Source organism: Macaca mulatta, chromosome 15 (assembly GCF_049350105.2).
Source record: "Macaca mulatta isolate MMU2019108-1 chromosome 15, T2T-MMU8v2.0, whole genome shotgun sequence".
Lineage (NCBI taxonomy): Eukaryota > Metazoa > Chordata > Mammalia > Primates > Cercopithecidae > Macaca > Macaca mulatta.
Window position 1 is genome coordinate 16342505 of NC_133420.1, and position 14353 is coordinate 16356857.

Sequence of the window (14353 nt, forward strand, 5' to 3'; positions counted from 1 at the left end):
TTGCTATGAATACACTTGTATACTGATACATATGTGCACAACTTTCTTTAAAGAACAAATTTAGGCTGGGCATGGTGGCTCACACCTGTAATCCTAGCACTTCGGGAAGTCCAGGTGGGCAGACCACCTGAGGTCAGGAGTTCAAGGTCAGCCTGGTCAACATGGTGAAACCCCGTCTCCACTAAAAATAAAAAAATTAGCTGGGCGTGGTGGTGGGTGCCTGTAATCCCAGCTACTCAGGAGGCTGAGGCAAGAGAATTGCTTGAATCTGGCAGGCAGAGGTTGCAGTGAGCCAAGACCATGCCACCGCACTCCAGCCTAGGCAATAGAATAAGACTCTGTCTCAAAAAAACAAAAACAAAAAACAAAAAAACAAATCTAGGCCAGTTATAGGAGCAGTACATTTTATTGCATTTCTCTGTGGCATTTGGCTGTATAAATATACCACAATTTATTTATCCATTCTTCAGCTCATAAGCATTTGGACTGTTTCCTGTGTTTAGCTATTAAGAATATTCTGCTGTGAACATTCTTACCCATATCTTTTGGTGAACAAAGGCACTCATTTCTGTTGGTTACATATTCAGGGTAGATTTGCTGGGCCAAGAGGGATTTTGTATCTAGTTTTGATACTGCCAAATGGTTTTCCAAAGTGGTTAATATGAATTTACACTCTCACTAGCAATATATGAGTTCCCAGTTGCTCTTCTTCCTTACCAATACTTGGTACTGTCAGCCTTTTAATTTAATTTGGGTATAGTTGTCTTTCTTTTTGAACTATAGGAAATCTTTACATATTCTGAATATAATTACACTGTTGGTTACATAGGCTACAATTTTCCTATTTAATGGCTTGTTTTACCCTAAAATTAAGAAGGCCATAATTTTAGTGAGGTCAAATTTTCCTTCTTTCCAGATAATATCTCTTAGAATTTCTTTTGTTTTCTGAGATGGAGTCTCGCTCTGTCACCCAGGCTGGAGTCAGTCTGCTAGATGTAAATTCTTTTAGTACTGGCTTATCTGAAAAAAAGTCTTGATTTCTCTTCATTCTTTAGATATTTTTTGCTGGATTTAGAAATGCTAGGTGGCCAATTCTGGCTTTCATGGTTATTGCTGAAAAGTCTGCTGTCAGTCCACCTATGGCTTCCTAGAAAGATAATCTGTCTTTTTTCTCCAGTTGCTGTTAATATTTTATCTTTGGTGTTCTGCAGTATCACTAGGACAGGTCTCAGAATCAGTTTCCTTTTATGCATTCCCGTTTGGCACTTGTTGGGCTTCTGAATCTGTGGGTTACTATTATCAAATAGTTTCGGAAGTTTCTTTCTCTCTTCTCCTTCTGGGATTCTGATTAAATGTATGTTGCATTTTTTCCCACAGGATTTTTTCTCTTTTGTGTCTTTCATTTTGCTTTCTGTGATGCATTCCAGATAACTCACCTTAACCTACCTTCTAGTTAGGTGAGCAAACTACAGCTCGGGGGCCAAATTCAGCCCTTGGGTCAGCAAACTACAGCTCAGGGGCCAAATCCAGCTCACTGCCTGTTTTTGTAAACAAAGCTTTACTGAACACAATCAAGCTCATTCATTTACATATTGTCTATGGCTGCTTTTGCACTACAATGGCAGCATTGAGTGCTTCTGACAGAGGCTATCCATAGCCCTCAAAGCTGGAAACGTTGACTACCACATTCTGTTCTAGTGCGCCACTACTCCTTTCAGAAGGTCTAATCTGCTCCAAATAGAGCCACTGAGTTTAAACGTGAGTTTAATCATTACATTTTCCTAGAAATTCTATTTGGTTCTTCTTCAAATCTGCTATGACACTTCTTATGATTTTCTATTCCTTACTGGTATTTTCAAGTTTGTCTTTGATTTCTTCTAAACTCTGTAAGCCCCAGCTGCTTGATAGTTTAGGTAGTCTGTGCAAAGGTAATTTCTGATGCTTATTCTGGCTCTTGCTCATAGTTCCTGGTTTCCTTGTGTCTCATTTAGGGACAGAAATTACTTGTAAGAGTAATTCGAAGGCTAGGTAAAGTTCCTCTCCTTCAGGGTGGGCCTGCGCTGCCTCTGCCAGACACCTGGAGGCAGCATCACCATGGAACCATATCAGTCTAGTCACGGGCTGAGACCTGTCAACGTGGAGTCCCAGCTGATTGTGGGAGGGTCTCTTTTAGACTCCCCACTTTGTGCATATCTTAGTTGGTGATTTTTGTCCCTTCACCTTAGGGGTTATTAAATAGAAAATTCACATTTTCTCAGGTTAGTAAATGCTGTCAGGGCACAACTGACTTGTGGGCTCCACTTTACTTCTCTAGGTTCCCATTTTCCTTTTGGCTTGGTAAAATACCTTGTTAGTTTATTGGTGCTTTTAAAAATGGGGTTTTTATGTTTTATCTAGCATTTTTTAGCAGTTTTCAGTAGGGAACGTGGTTCCCCTGAATGACTTAGTCCTCTACTACCAGAAACTGGAAATCAGAAGTTCTACTTCTCTCTTAAGAAAGATCACGGACTAGGGCAGAGCCTATCTTCAAAGGAAAACAGAGATGATAAAGAAAATTTCTTTCTGAAGATGCATATTATGCCTACCACTTTATTAACTCCTTGACTAATACAAATTCTACCTTCAGAAAGTCACAATCCTTTCTGATAAATCAGGGTATCTTTCTTCATAAGGGCTCCTTAGGAGGTTACTATCATCTAAATGATCTCAATGTAGCTGGTGTCTGATGTAACAGTTAATTTAACCTCTCTGGGCCTTCAGTGTCCTCATCTCTTAAATGGCAATAATCTCACCTATCTTATGGAGGTGCTGTGATGCTTACATGAATTAGTTTGTATAAAAGACTTAAAATTATGCCTGGCACATAGATAACTGCTAGCTACATAACATCAAATAGCTCAGTTCACCAAAAGGAGTCTCCGGGCTACATATAGCTTAGCAGAGGGGACATATATGTTGCCAAACCTTCTTCCTCTTTTTTCTTTTTAAACAACCACTTAAAAATATAAAAACTGGCCCGGCACAGTGGCTCACGCCTGTAATCCCAGCACTTTGGGAGGCCAAGGCGGGTAGATCACCCTGAGCTCAGGAGTTAAGAGACCAGACCAGCCTGGGCAACATGGGAAAACCCTGTATCAACCAAAAATACAAAAAGAAAAAAAAAAAATAGCTGGGTGTGGTGGCACAAGCCTGTAGTCCCAGCTACTTGGGAGACTGAGGTGGGAGGATGACTTGAGCCTGGGAGGTAAAGGCTGCAGTCAGCCAAGACTGCACCATTGTCCTCCAGCCTGGGCAACAGAGTTAGACCCTGCCTCCAAAAAAAAAAAAAAAAAATACACACACACACACACACATATACACATATAGACATACACATACACACAAACACCATTCTTAAAGAAGTTAAACAATGAACCCCAAAAAAGCCAAACGGTATATTTAGCCCTCAGACTGTAGTTTGTCAACCCTTGGCCTAACATGCAGGGGACTGATAGAAATCATGCAATGTGGCCAGGCATGTCAGTTCACGCCTGTAATCCCCTTGCATGAGGATCGCTTGAGGCCAGGAGTTTGAGACCAGCCTGGCCAACATAGTGAGACTGTGTCTCTACAAAAATAAAAAATTAGCTGGGTGTTATGGCTCATGCATATAATCCTAGCTACTGGGGATGCTGAGGCAGGAGGATTGCTTGAGCCCAGGAGTTTATGGCTAGAGTGAGCTGTGAATGTGCCACTGTACTACAGCCTGGGCAACAGAGCAAGATCCTGTATCTAAAAAAAAAAGGAATCAGGCAATGTGCTTTCAAAATACTTTCCCAGAAGACTGTGGAAGGAGGATCAAAATTCTAGTGATCCTCTTTAATCAGAGGCTGAGACTCCTGCATCTCCAAGGCAGTTGAAGGGAGTACAGCTTAAGAACCACACATGGCTATTTGCTGGATTTAGATATACAACATGAACTGATTATATAACAGTGAAGAAAACTGAATGGGTTTGATACATGTTGACATGAATGAAGACAAATGCATATTTTACCTGGCCAAAGACTGTTCCACCAGTACTGGCTGCTTGACCAAACACAGAACCAGTATTACTAGACCCAAAACCTGTAAAATACAAAGAAAACAAAAATTCAATTTGGATTGGATGAGTCTTTTAAAACATTAAAGTTTTTTTTTCTTTTGAGGCAGTCTCGCTCTGTCGCCAGGCCGGAGTGCAATGGTGCGATCTTGGCTCGCTGCAACCTCCGCGTCCCGGGTTCAAGCGATTCTTCTGCCTCAGCCTCCTGAGTAGCTGGGACTACAGGTGTGCACCACCATGCCCAGCTAATTTTTGTATTTTTAGTAGAGACGGGGTTTCTCCATGTTGGCCAGGATGGTCTTGATCGCTTGACCTCATGATCTACCCATAGCCTTGGCCTCCCAAAGTGCTGGGGTTACAGGTGTGAGCCACCACACCCAGCCTAAGTTTGTTTCTTTTTTTTTTTTTTTTTTGAGACAGAGTCTGGCTCTGCCGCCCAGGCTGGAGTGCAGTGGCCGGATCTCAGCTCACTGCAAGCTCTGCCTCCCGGGTTCACGCCATTCTCCTGCCTCAGCCTCCCGAGTAGTTGGGACTACAGGCGCCCGCCACCGCGCCCGGCTAGTTTTTTGTATTTTTTAGCAGAGACGGGGTTTCACCGTGTTAGCCAGGATGGTCTCGATCTCCTGACCTCGTGATCCGCCCGTCTCGGCCTCCCAAAGTGCTGGGATTACAGGCTTGAGCCACCGCGCCCGGCCGTTTGTTTCTTTTTAAATGACATTCAGGTGTGCTAAGATAGCCCATAATAAATTAACTTATGAATAAAATGTTTCCCCATCTAGTCTGGAGAAAATTCTGAGCAAATACTTTAAAGACTGTTTTTCATTGCTAACATTTTAAAGTAGTGTAAGTTCTAAAGCCCTGGGGAATGAATCCTCTCCAACCAAACTCCAAGTGGATGGGGGCTAAGGAAAGCTTATGCTCAGACTTTCAGTGACCAGAAAGTCTTTCTAATGACTGACTTAATATTATGAATATTTCTACTCCTCGGTTTCTTCTGAATCTCAAATACCACATTCTTTCAGGGTAGCTTATCTTTCTTCCATATGGCATAACATGGTTGAAGTGCTGAGCTGAACAGGGCCTGGGAAGATGAGGCAGAACTATTCAAAAAAAGAGCTCCAGACAAGGAGTGAGAAGGCAGGAGTTTTATTGTCATTTCTTTTTTTTTTTTTTTTTGTTGGAGACAGAGTCTTGCTCTATTGCCCAGGCTGGAGTGCAGTGGCGCCGATCTCGGTTCACTGCAACCTCCACCTCCCAGGTTCAAGCGATTCTCCTGCCTCAGCCTCCCAAGTAGCTGGGACTACAGGCGCCTGCCACCACGCCCAGCTAATTTTGTATTTTTAGTAGAGAAGGGGCTTCTCCATGTTGGTCAGGCTGGTCTCAAACTCCTGACCTCAAGTGATCCCCCTGCCTCAGCCTCCCAAAGTACTGGGATTACAGGCGTGAGCCACCATGCCCGGCCTCTATTCTTATTTCTGTCACTGATCGGGTAGGTGAGCTTGGACAAGACTCAATTCCTCAACTAGGGCTGAAGTAGACAGCTCAGATACCTTTCCACACAGATACTAAATGAAAGAAGATTCCTCCTTGGGTTCTGAATTTGTTGAAATAGTATGACCATGCCTGTGCATGAGGTCTTCTCAAGTTCTGACTGCAGAGCAAATGGAGCAGTAGTGATACAGACTGTGTTACACGTCCTTCTCTCTTTTAAGACTCACAGGGCCTTCTCCTTGCCCATTTTCTGGATGAAGTCAGCACATTTCCCATCATTCAGCGGCCCTCTGGCCTCTTCACAGGGCATTGGGTGGGTCTCAAAACTGTGTCTGTCTTTTCAACACCATGTCCTTATAGCTGAATTTAGGAGGAGTGTAACAAACATTTGTTGAAGAAAGGAAAATGTTTCCTTTCTAATAAATTATGCGCCGTTTTCAAGTTATCATCGAATAATGAATTAGCAGTTACTAGTAATCTTGCCCACAACGAAATCATTGATCCTTGCTTTTCTCCTAGAGTCTACTGCTGAAGAATTACCGTTCACAAGATAACTATCAGAAAGCAAATCTTAGGACAGATTTTCAAATTGCCTTGCTTATTGATAACTTTTAGAAGTAAAAGCAGCTGCTAAAATGGAAAATGCAATAGTGAAGAATTAGGTTTCACTGTCAAAAACAATAAACTGTAGTTTTTACAAAAGTCACAACATTGAAAATAGAAAAAAACCCAAATCAAATGTCAGTGACTGCGATTACAGCAAGAAAGATGGTGTCGGAGGGGACAGAAAACACTGGCAGGGTGGTGGACTATGATGACACTTGGACTCTCCTGCTGGTTCCACCGGCACTATCCTATCTGACATTAGAGCAGTTTCCTTGAGGCTTGACAGCTTTGGGTATAATGATCTCTAAAGTACCTTCCAAATTTGAAATTTCCTATTTATTGGTCATTAAATTACTTGCCAGGACCTCAACTAAAGATGCTTGTTTTTTCCCCCATGAAACTGGCACTCTGGTGGCTTGCAGAGTGGACAATTTGCTAAGAAGCAAAACTGGAGCTGCATTAAGCTGTAATGGATCCAGCCAATTAGGCCAAACAAGTTCCTGAGACCACATGTGCTCCAAACTGTCTTCTTTAACCTACAGATTATTTTTGGGTTTCAAGTCTCCCCTTTCTTTTAATTACAAAAGTAATAGGGGTCTGTTGCTAATGTTTCAAACAGCAGAGAGGGAAACAAAGTAAAAAGCTTCCACAAATTCTTACCTGAAGCTTGACAAAAGCTGAACCCAGAGGATGCCGCTGTTGTGGTGGCAGCTGAGGTACCACCAAATACAGAGCCTCCCTGTCCAAAGCCAGGACTCTGCCCAAAAGCAGGAGGGTTGCTTTGGCCAAACAGCCCCCCTCCTGTGTTGGCAGAAGACTGTCCAAATGAGAAGGAACTGGAGCTACTGGTACTTGAGGCGGCACCAAAGACACTTCCACTGGTGGATGTGGGGGTGGAGGAAGCAGGCTGACCGAAGGCAGGCACGGAAGTGAACCCAGGCTGACTGAAGGAAAAACCACTTGCAGCACTGCTCGCTGACTGCCCAAAGACTGAGGCCTGCCCAAAGGCTGTCTGTCCAAAGACCCCTGGGGCTGTGGTGCCAAAAGCTGGGCTGCTAAACCCTGAGCTGCTGACCTGTGGTGTGGCAGCTGCTGTGCTGGCTGTGCTACCAGTCTGCTGCCCAAACAGGCTTGGTGCAGTGCTGGCTGCCACCTGCCCAAACACGGGTGTGGCAGAGGGGGCAGTGGCTGTGTTGTTGGTGAGCTGGCTGAAAGCTGAGCTAGAACTGGCAGCAGGGGGCTGAGCAAAGACTGATGAGCCAGAAGTGACGGTACCAAATGCTGCTGCCTCTGCAGATGGGCTGGGAGCAACAATGGATGTGGTGCTGGGGGCTGTGGGGGCGCTTGATGTTTCGACGGCCACAGGGCCTGCACTTGAGATAGCAGCTGCTGTGACAGCAGTCTGCCCAGGCACAGAAAAGGAGGAAGCAGGTGGTACTGCCTCCGTCCTGACATCAGGGACCCCGGTGGTGGCTGGGGTAGCCTCTGCAGAGAGTGCTACAAGACCAGTACTAGATGCTGCAGTGCCAGAGTTGCTGACGGCAGGCTGGGCAAGAACAGGTTCTTTTTTAACAGAGTCAGGAGTTTGCAGAGGAGCCTGGGGAAGCTGGGCTGACTGCTGTTCCTCTAGAAGTGAGGTTGCTGATGCTGAGGCCTCACTGTCGCCTGGCTTCTCAGGCAAAGCTGATGAAGTGGCCTCTTCTGTGCTTCTGCCAGAGGACATAGGCAGGGAGGGAGTAGTTGCGGAACTCAGGAGGCTACCGAATGACAATGTGGGGAATGATGTTGGAAGGGGAGTGGCAGCTGTAGTTGGCGGTGGGGCAGATGGGGGCACTGTGCTATTGGTCTGTTGGCTTCCAAATGAAAAACTAGTCTTGCCACCACTTAGAGATGTCCCACCAAAACTGATGACCCCAGAGGATCCTGCACTGGTGACTGGCAGACTGCCAAAAATGCCAGTTGAGGAAGTGCTGGTGGCTGCTGGTGGTGCTACTGTGGTGGCGGTTGCAGAGGAGGTCACAGGGGGTTCCGTGTGCTTCCCTAACACTGAGGGGGCAGTAAAATTAAACCCTGAGGGCACGCCTGACGTCTTGGTTGGCTGGGTACTAGTTAGGCTTGTGGATGAAGCCTTATTGGTTGGCTTTGTAGAATCATCTGCTTGGCCAACCCGCAGTCCTGAAAAACTTCCCAGAGTCTCTCCAGCCAAAGAACTTGGAAACAGAAGCTCTCCCAACTTGGACGGTGGGGTTTCCAGCTTACTAGAGGTGGTGGAAAGAGCAGTTCCAGAAGGTGCCACAGGTCTGCTGCTAGATGCGGCAGGTTCTCCTGGGGTGGTGTTTGATGCGGATGTGATTCCTGAGGGAGGTGAGCTTTCAGGAATGGCCTCATAAGAAGGTTTGCTGCCCCCACCAAATGAGAATGCGTCCGGCTGGCTTGACTCTTTAGTGGAGGGTGTTGCCCCTAGCAAGAAAAAGAAATTAGAAAATGGGTTGGATTTAGCAAAGATGACCCATTACATTTCCACTGATTGTATTTCTAAGCCAAAGTTTCTCTCCTCCCTGTACAGAGTCAGGGTGCCTTGTTCTCACAGCAGCTTTCTCTAAGGAGGTGGAATGTGTGCTTCTCCACACAAACATCAGCTCTGAGTTGCCTTTTCACCTCTGGTGAAGAGGAAAAAATATCTTTTTACGACCATTAAATCACAACAAATACAAAATATCTAGAATATGTGAAATTAACATATTATCCCAAAGAGAAATAAAAAGGCCTCTTCTCTTAATTTACCCTAGCTGTGTGCTTTCCTTAATAACATCCTCGGCACAGCACTAGCCTGTGGACCTCCTGATAGACCAGGACTTGATTTGAAATGGAAGTTCTTCCTTCATTTTTACGGGTAAATAAAGTGTCAGTCCATAGAAAATAATTTTTATGTACAATTAATGGCTACTTATTAGTGCTCTACTAAGTCAGCTATTTGACAGAGGCAGTACAGTCTGGTGGTCAAGGACATGGGCTCTGGAGCTACGCACTCTGCCACTTGCTGGTTGTGTGAATCTGGAAAGGTTGCTTTACCTCTCTGAGCCTCAATTCTCCCATTTGGAAAATCCAGATCATTACAGTACCTACCCTCAGAGAGCTGTTACAAAGATTGCATGAAATATGGGTAAAGCACCCATAAGGCCTGGTCAAACAACAGTGGTTAATAAATAAAAGAGTAATGATGCTGGGTGTGGTGGCTCACACCTGTAATCCCAGCACTTTGGGAGGTCAAGGCAGGTGGATCACAAGGTCAGGAGTTCGAGACCAGCCTGATCAACATGGTGAAACCCTGTCTCTACTAAAAATACAAAAATTAGCCACGTGTGGTGGCGGGCACCTGTAATCCCAGCTACTCGGGAGGCTGAGGCAGGAGAATAGCTGGAACCTGGGAGGTGGAGGTGGCAGTGAACTGTGATCACGGCATTACACTCCAGCCTGGATGACAAGAGTGAAACTCCATCTCAAAATACATAAATAAAATAAAAGACTTAATTATAAATGGATAACTGAAAGGCACTTAACAAATAGATCTGGTTTCTTTACAGGTCTTCAAATTCTTTTAAATGTTAAAAACATGCTACTGATGGAATTTTTTTTTTTTTTTTTTTTGGGACAGAGTTTCACTCTTGTTGCCCAGACTGGAGTGTAATGGCACAATCTTGGCTCACTGCAACCTCGCCTCTCTCAAGTGATTCTCCTGTCTCAGCCTCCTGAGTAGCTGGGATTATAGGTATGCGCCACCACGGCCAGCTAATGTATTTTTAGTAGAGATGGGGTTTCTCCATGTTGGTCAGGCTGGTCTTGAACTCCTGACCTCAGGTGATCCGCTCGCCTCGGTCTCCCCAAATGTTGGGGTTACAGGCGTGAGCCACCGTGCCCAGCCTACTGACGGATTTTTAACAACATGCATGGAATCAGTGCATTTGCTGGTATGTTATCAAGGAAAAAAAGGAGTTTGGTCTTTCATTTCTACAGTCTATCTATTACTATGTCTATCTTGCCCTACAGAATCACCCTATAAATTGATGAAATTTTACATTACAGATAAAAAAATGGAGAAATTTTATTTCACATATTAGCATTTAAATGTTAAAGCACAGCCCTGATTTTCCAGAAGCAAATCCTTTCCTTGTCCTTAATTATAAAAATAGAAATCGTTCACATCAGTTTCTTGAATTAAGCATATTTCTAATGCACATTATCAACACTGAACTTATTGCAGATACTGTAAGTCAGTCTCAGGAACAAGTCAAATACTAACATCTGGGCAAAAATAACCTGTGCTTGTTTAGAGAAAACACACGAGCAATGCTACTGAACACACAGTCTGTACCTTGTGCAGCAGTGAAATTAGAAGACGGTGTTGGTGCGATTATCCCAAAATTAAAGCCAGTCCTAACAAGTAGAAAAAGAGGAATTAAAAAGGAACAAACCAAGGCACAATATTACCCTCTTAATAGTCCATTTTATCATTCATTCATGCAAACCGCCCTCGGGAATTTACAATCTAGAAGATAAACGACAACAGAGTCAAAGCACCTATCTTAGAAGCAGTAAGGCGACTCTATGATCTCTAAGCAGAGAGAAGCAGTTTGTGGGTGAGATACGATACGGATAGCAGTTGAGAGCCCGTTGGGGGATGGCTGGGCTTTCTGTAGCAGAAGTTTGTGTGGGGACTTCTTGCAAGATGAGCAAAGCTGCAGCAGTACAGAAACATGACAAATGTGCATGTGGGAATAGTGGCCGGAGCAGATGGTCTGTTAAGTGAGAGGACAGAAGGAAGGTCTGGCGACACAAAAGCACTTAGACTAGGAAGAGCCTCTCAGAACCCCTCCAAAACCAACAAGCATGTCAGAGAGTCCCACACTGCTAGGGAAAACAATGGATACAATGAAACAGAAGCCCTATCTCAGTCATTTTGACAGAACTGAGTTTTAGGGCTAGGAAAATCTGGTTCAAAAACTTTCTGACTCCTTTCACCATCTCCTCTCTCCTTCTGTACGTTTTCTTTACACTGTAAGTGAAGACACCATAGCTAAGGAAGAACATCCCACGCCAGTGTGAATCAGAACAGATTATTCACTGTGATAAAATCTCAGGCCAGGCATAGTGGCTCACATCTGTAATCCCAGCATTTTGAGAGGCTGAGGCAGGTGAATCCTTTGAGCCCAGGAATTTGAGACCAGCCTGGGCAACATAGTGAAACCCTGTTTCTCCAAAAAAAACCAAAAAAAAACCCCAAAACCAAACAAAAACAACAAAAACCCCCAAAAACTAAAACCCAAAAATTAAAAAAAAAAAAAAAATCAGCCAGCTGTGGTCCCAGTAGTCCCAGTTATCAGGGGGGCTAATCAATCCTGGAGGCGGAGGTTATAGTGAGCCACGATTGTGCCACTGTACTTTTTTTTTTGGGGCGGGGGACAGAATCTTGCTCTGTCACACACACACACACACTCTTCAAATTGCAGATTTTAAACTAGCTTTAAAATGTCAGAGACCAAGCACATCAAATATACTAAATAATGTATTAACTTAGACACTTTTGCCCATCATATTAAAAATAAAACAAAACACAACATTTCTTTGTGAAGAAATTTTATCTAACAGTGTCAAGCCATTGATTCAACGACCCTACCTTTTCTGGGTTATTTTAAAAATGGGAAGAGGGCCAGGCGCAGTGGCTCACGCCTACAATCCCAGCACTTTGGGAGGCTGAGATGGGTGGATCACTTGAGGCCAGGAGTTCAAGACCAGTCTGGCCAACATGAAAAAACCCCATCTCTATTAAAACACAAAAATTAGCTGGGCGTGGTGGTACACACCTGTAATCCCAGCTACTTGGGAGGGTGGGGCAAGAGAATCACTTGAACCCGGGAGGTGAAGACTACAGTGAGCCAAGATCTCACCACTGTGCTCCAACCAGGGTGATGGAGTAAGACTGCCTCAAAATCAAAAAAAGAAAAAAAGAAAAAAAAAAAAAGAAAGAAGAATATCATTTCATGGAAGTAAATGCTGATTATTAGCCATCTGTAAAAGATGTAATAATTCTTGGCATTGACCTACTCTTTAAAATTTGCTTCAAATTACCTTTGGGAAATATAAAACATAATGATTTATAATAAAGAAAAAAATATACATATTAGTTTCCCCCTCAAATAATATTCTAATACCCTCTTTTCTCCTTAGGCTGAAGGACACCCAATATATTAAAATCAGGAAAAAGAGACTGGTTAACATGATCCCAGTTACAAAAGCATAAACTGAAGAACTTAAGAGGCTTTTCTAATGGAACTGAATGCACAATACTTCAATGGCAGAAAATCCTTTTGACACATTTTGATCTCAGTTCCACAGAGTCTAACCCCATCACTGCAGGGAAGAGAATGCTTCAGCAGCTCACCCAGGTTTCAACATGAGTGCTCGTAGTACAGAGAACAGGCACCTTAACAACGGCTCATCTTGAAATGAGGTTTAGAAGATTCTTTCATTTTTTAAAAACAATTCAACTTTACAAGTATAGCCATCGTTGTTTTTTTAAAATTAGAAATGGAAACAGATTCCTCCACATCTATATAAAATCTCAAATTTCAAATGCCTATTATCTATTATCTTTCATTACATTCTCTAAGAAGTTCAGTGTGTGTGTGTGTGTGTGTATATATATATATATATATTTTTTGAGACGGAGTCTCGCTCTGTCACCCAGGCTGGAGTGCAGTGGCGCGATCTCGGCTCACTGCAAGCTCCGCCTCCCGGGTTCACCATTCTTCTGCCTCAGCCTTCCCAGTAGCTGGGACTATAGCCCAGCTAATTTTTTGTATTTTTAGTAGAGACAGGGTTTCACCGTGTTAGCCAGGATGGTCTCCATCTGCTGACCTTGTGATCCTCCTGCCTCTGCCTCCCAAAGTGCTGGGATTACAGGCGTGAGTCACCGTGGTTTTTTTTTGTTTTTTTTGAAGATGGGGTTTCACTCTGTTGTAACCTCGAACTCCTGGGCTCGAGGGATCCTCCCACCTCAGCCTCCCAAGTGGCTGGGACTATAGGAGTGAACCACCGCACCTGGTTAATTTTTCAATTTTTTTGTAGAGATGAGGTCTCGCATTTTGCCCAGGTCAGTCTCCAATTTCTGGCCTCAAGCAATTCCCCCACCTTGGCCTCCCAAAGCACTAGGATTATAGGCATGAGCCACCATGTTTGTCCAGCAAAGCCAATTTGAATGTCACATCTAGTCCCCAAAATGGTGTCAGAATGGAAACACCTCAGTGTGACAAACTAAATGAACTACAGAATTTAGCAGACTCACTACCCAAAGAAAATGAGGCTTAGGCTAAAAAACAAAACAGATACACAAATATGTAACAAATATGTATTAACTTGAATTGCAAAGGGAAAACTGATTTACATGAGAACATTAAGCTACTGCCACTACCATCAGATGTATTACTGCCGTGGTAAGAACTCTGGGTTCATACACATTTAATAAGTATATAAATATATCTACAATTGTAAGATTTGGGGAAGCTAATTGTTAGTAATCTGCCATAAAACTTAAGTTCATTACTGACCCTGATGAAGAAAATGAGAAGGGCTTGCTGAACTGCCCAGAAGCGGATGGAGTCGAAGTCACAGCTGTTTCTATCTTGGCTGTCCCTGAAATTATGGAGGAAAAAAAAAAAAAAAGAATATTACAAAAAGACAGAAGCACTGTTCCAGGGTATAATTCCCTGTAGCTCAGCCTGTGTGGTGCTGCTTAGCACTGCATGCGCCTTCTGTGACACGTCAGTGGCCATGGGGAGTGAGCACATTGCCTCACTTGTGCTCGAGGTCTCTGAAATTGCTCTGTGGCTCTGTCAATATTAATTCCAGTCTAAGGCGTGCCATCCTCTCATTTACGGAAAATATATCAAGATAATTCCAGTACAGTTTAAATGTACAGTTTTAAAAGTACATTCTTATATATTTCAATGGTAGGAGAAAATGCTTATAATGTGAGGCTAACCCCCCTCCCCACAAAAGTAAATAAAACTATATATAATGTAGCTTTATAATTATTTGAAATTAATCTATGCTGAAGGATAAAAGTCCAAAAGAGAAATAGGTTCATAAGCTAAATATTTGTGAGTAGTGACTTTAAGGC

The 14353-nt window shown here is 43.5% G+C and overlaps 1 protein-coding gene across 13 annotated transcripts in view; it reads right to left on the minus strand.

Annotated features, from left to right (window-relative positions):
* Positions 1-14353, minus strand: part of NUP214 (nucleoporin 214) — a 112740-nt gene that overhangs the window by 29085 nt on the left and 69302 nt on the right. For all 13 annotated transcript variants that reach the window (XM_077967434.1, XM_077967432.1, XM_077967433.1 and 10 more), the window contains exons 27-30: positions 13782-13866; positions 10550-10611; positions 6838-8637; positions 4036-4106 (exon numbers count right to left, since the gene is read on the minus strand). In XM_077967434.1, the coding sequence (XP_077823560.1) occupies positions 4036-4106; positions 6838-8637; positions 10550-10611; positions 13782-13866 (2018 nt within the window). The remainder of the gene's footprint in view (positions 1-4035; positions 4107-6837; positions 8638-10549; positions 10612-13781; positions 13867-14353) is intronic.